Source organism: Sinocyclocheilus grahami, unplaced genomic scaffold (assembly GCF_001515645.1).
Source record: "Sinocyclocheilus grahami isolate Dianchi unplaced genomic scaffold, SAMN03320097.WGS_v1.1 scaffold1613.1, whole genome shotgun sequence".
Classification (NCBI taxonomy): Eukaryota; Metazoa; Chordata; class Actinopteri; order Cypriniformes; family Cyprinidae; genus Sinocyclocheilus; species Sinocyclocheilus grahami.
The window spans coordinates 124209-126708 of NW_015506792.1; the positions used below are offsets into that span (position 1 = coordinate 124209).

At 45.2% G+C, this 2500-nt stretch overlaps 1 protein-coding gene across 4 annotated transcripts in view; it reads left to right on the plus strand.

Annotated features, from left to right (window-relative positions):
- LOC107571558 (girdin) overlaps nt 1-2500 on the plus strand; it is a 53120-nt gene that overhangs the window by 9957 nt on the left and 40663 nt on the right. For all 4 annotated transcript variants that reach the window (XM_016257882.1, XM_016257879.1, XM_016257881.1 and 1 more), the window contains exon 3: nt 1608-1716. In XM_016257882.1, the coding sequence (XP_016113368.1) occupies nt 1608-1716 (109 nt within the window). The remainder of the gene's footprint in view (nt 1-1607; nt 1717-2500) is intronic.

The window sequence follows — 2500 nt, forward strand, 5'->3', positions numbered from 1 at the left end:
CTCTCTCTCTCTCTCACACACACACACACGTGCACACACACACACACACACACAGTGCTTGATGCTCAGATGGCAGATGAAGTGTGAGCTGAAGCCGAGTGGACAGCTGAGCATGAATCACTGTCTGTGTTCACATGGACACTGTTTGTTTCAAATCATCTGAATAGAGTTTACATGAACACTAACTAAAGTGACCGGGCTGATGTGCGCTTCAGTATCGGATTTGATCTCTTGACATGTGTCTCCCACTGTTTGCACATACTGTTCTCTTACCATTGCTTCTTTTCTTTGTTTTAAAGAGCAGAATTAATATTTGTCTGTTTCGGGCCCTAATTAGGAGACGAGGAGCATGTGAAGTTTTGTGCCATGCTGCTTGTATTTCTCAAGCAGTGAAACAAGCCGTCTGTGGATGAGAGTGTACTTTAATGTAAAGTGAGGACTGTAGCCAGGTGTCCATCCGAGGAAAAAAGATTTAGCGCTTCAAAATGTTTACTGATATAGCTGATGGAAATGCCATTTATCGATCAAATTTCTCAAGTGTCGACACAATCTTTTGCCGTTTAACTTTAGTGCATAAATACTATATCGATACTCCAAACGCGGAAATAATGAGAGAATCAGCCTCTCCGTGCTCGTGCTGCTCACGTTAAAGCACTGTTCGGTTCTGAAGATGGCATTCTGTGCACTGTTTCTCACATTTACTGAGCTTTCACCCAGTCTGTTCTCAGTTTGGGATGCTCGTATAACCGGTTAACTGTTAACCCACAGTAAGAGTTTTGACTGTCTAATACAAAGATAAAGTGTTTAAAAAGTAATAAGTATTTTTTGAGTAATTTTCCTAAATATTTTAAATCGTTTGCTGCATGGTTAACAATACGCTACGCTATAACGTTTTTGAGAGAAACAGAAATCAGATAAGTCATGTATAAGTCACATTTTATTTATTAGATTCAGAAATACGGGTAAATAAAGCGAAATGTTTACAAACACTAGAAACGTCAGCGTCCCAGCGGTCACTTGAATATTTTCCATATAGATGTGCAAACAGGATCATCATTTATTAATTATGGGGGGACAGCGGCCCTCGAGGGCCAGAGCTGAGGGCCCCTGTGTTAGGAGGGATGCTCTGGATTCAGATCTAGATGTGTTGGTGTGTCAGCGCCGCAGTGACGCCAGTAAGTGACTGAGCGGTCACAGCTATTAAGAGACTTGCTGCTTGGTTGTGTTTTATCTACAGATAACTGATATCGTGGCCCTGTGTTCAAGCACACCGGTGTAATGTTGATGTGGGTCTCTCAGCGTATTGCGTGCTTGTGTTTGGAGCATGTATGTGCTCTGTGTTAATCATTTCATTTGTGATAACATGTTCCTATATTTAGTTCCTCATATTTTGATGGTTTAATTAAACCTGTCGGGTCATTAAAAGCAAATATTGTGCAGATGTTCCCTCCGGACTTCTCTGTAGCCCACTGCTGTAGACCGTAAGATCACAGGTGACAGTCTGATGCTGAAAGACAGTACAGGAAAGAATATTCCTCAGAATAAAAACTTGACATTTGATGAAAAATAGAACTTCATTGCTAAAAACCTGTGTGTTGTTGTGACAGAAACCCAAAGAGCAGCGTGCAGAGAGTGCAGAGGAAGGTGAAGAACGACCCGGCGCTGCGCATCCAGAACCTGTCGCTCCTCGTGCAGCAGATCAAGTGCTGCTATCAGGTGAGGCTCGTGACACCGGACACTGAACACATTCACACCACAGCACGAGCATTCGTTGTTAGATCAGTCTTGCATTAGAAATGCAGATTTTTCTCCTATGCATTTAGAGTTTGCGCTTCACTCTCTACTCGTCCGGCTGTGTCTGCGAGCACACCTCTCTGTGTCGGAGTCTTTGTGAAAGGTTTGCAGTTGTTGGCTGGTTGTTCAGGCTCTGTGTGTGTGAATACAGTACTGTCTCAGTAATCATATGTTCAGCGCTGGAGCAGGAGCTGGGAGCTGATGGGTCTGAGCCGTTCCCACCGCTGCTCTTCGGTCTTCACCAGACGATGAACATCATGTGGCTCAAGCCTGCGCTGAGCATCAGACCGAGACATGAGTGTCTGTTCACCGAGCGTCCTGTAGCTGACGTGTGTGACGCGAGTCTGTGCTGCGTTCCTCTCATAGTAGCTGCACGTCTGTGAGAGTGAGCGAGTGTGTGTGTGTGTGAGTGAGAGTGTGTGTGTGTGTGTGAGTGTGAGTGTGTGAGAGAGAGAGTGTGTGTGTGTGTGTGAGTGTGTGTGTGTGTGTGTGAGTGAGAGAGTGAGTGTGTGTGTGGGAGAGAGTGAGTGTGTGTGTCTGTGAGTGTGTGTGTGTGAGAGAGCTGCGTTCCTCTCATAGTAGCTGCACGTCTGTGAGAGTGAGCGAGTGTGTGTGTGTGTGTGTGTGAGTGTGTGAGAGAGAGAGTGTGTGTGTGTGTGTGAGTGTGTGTGTGTGTGTGTGAGTGAGAGAGTGTGTGTGTCTGTGA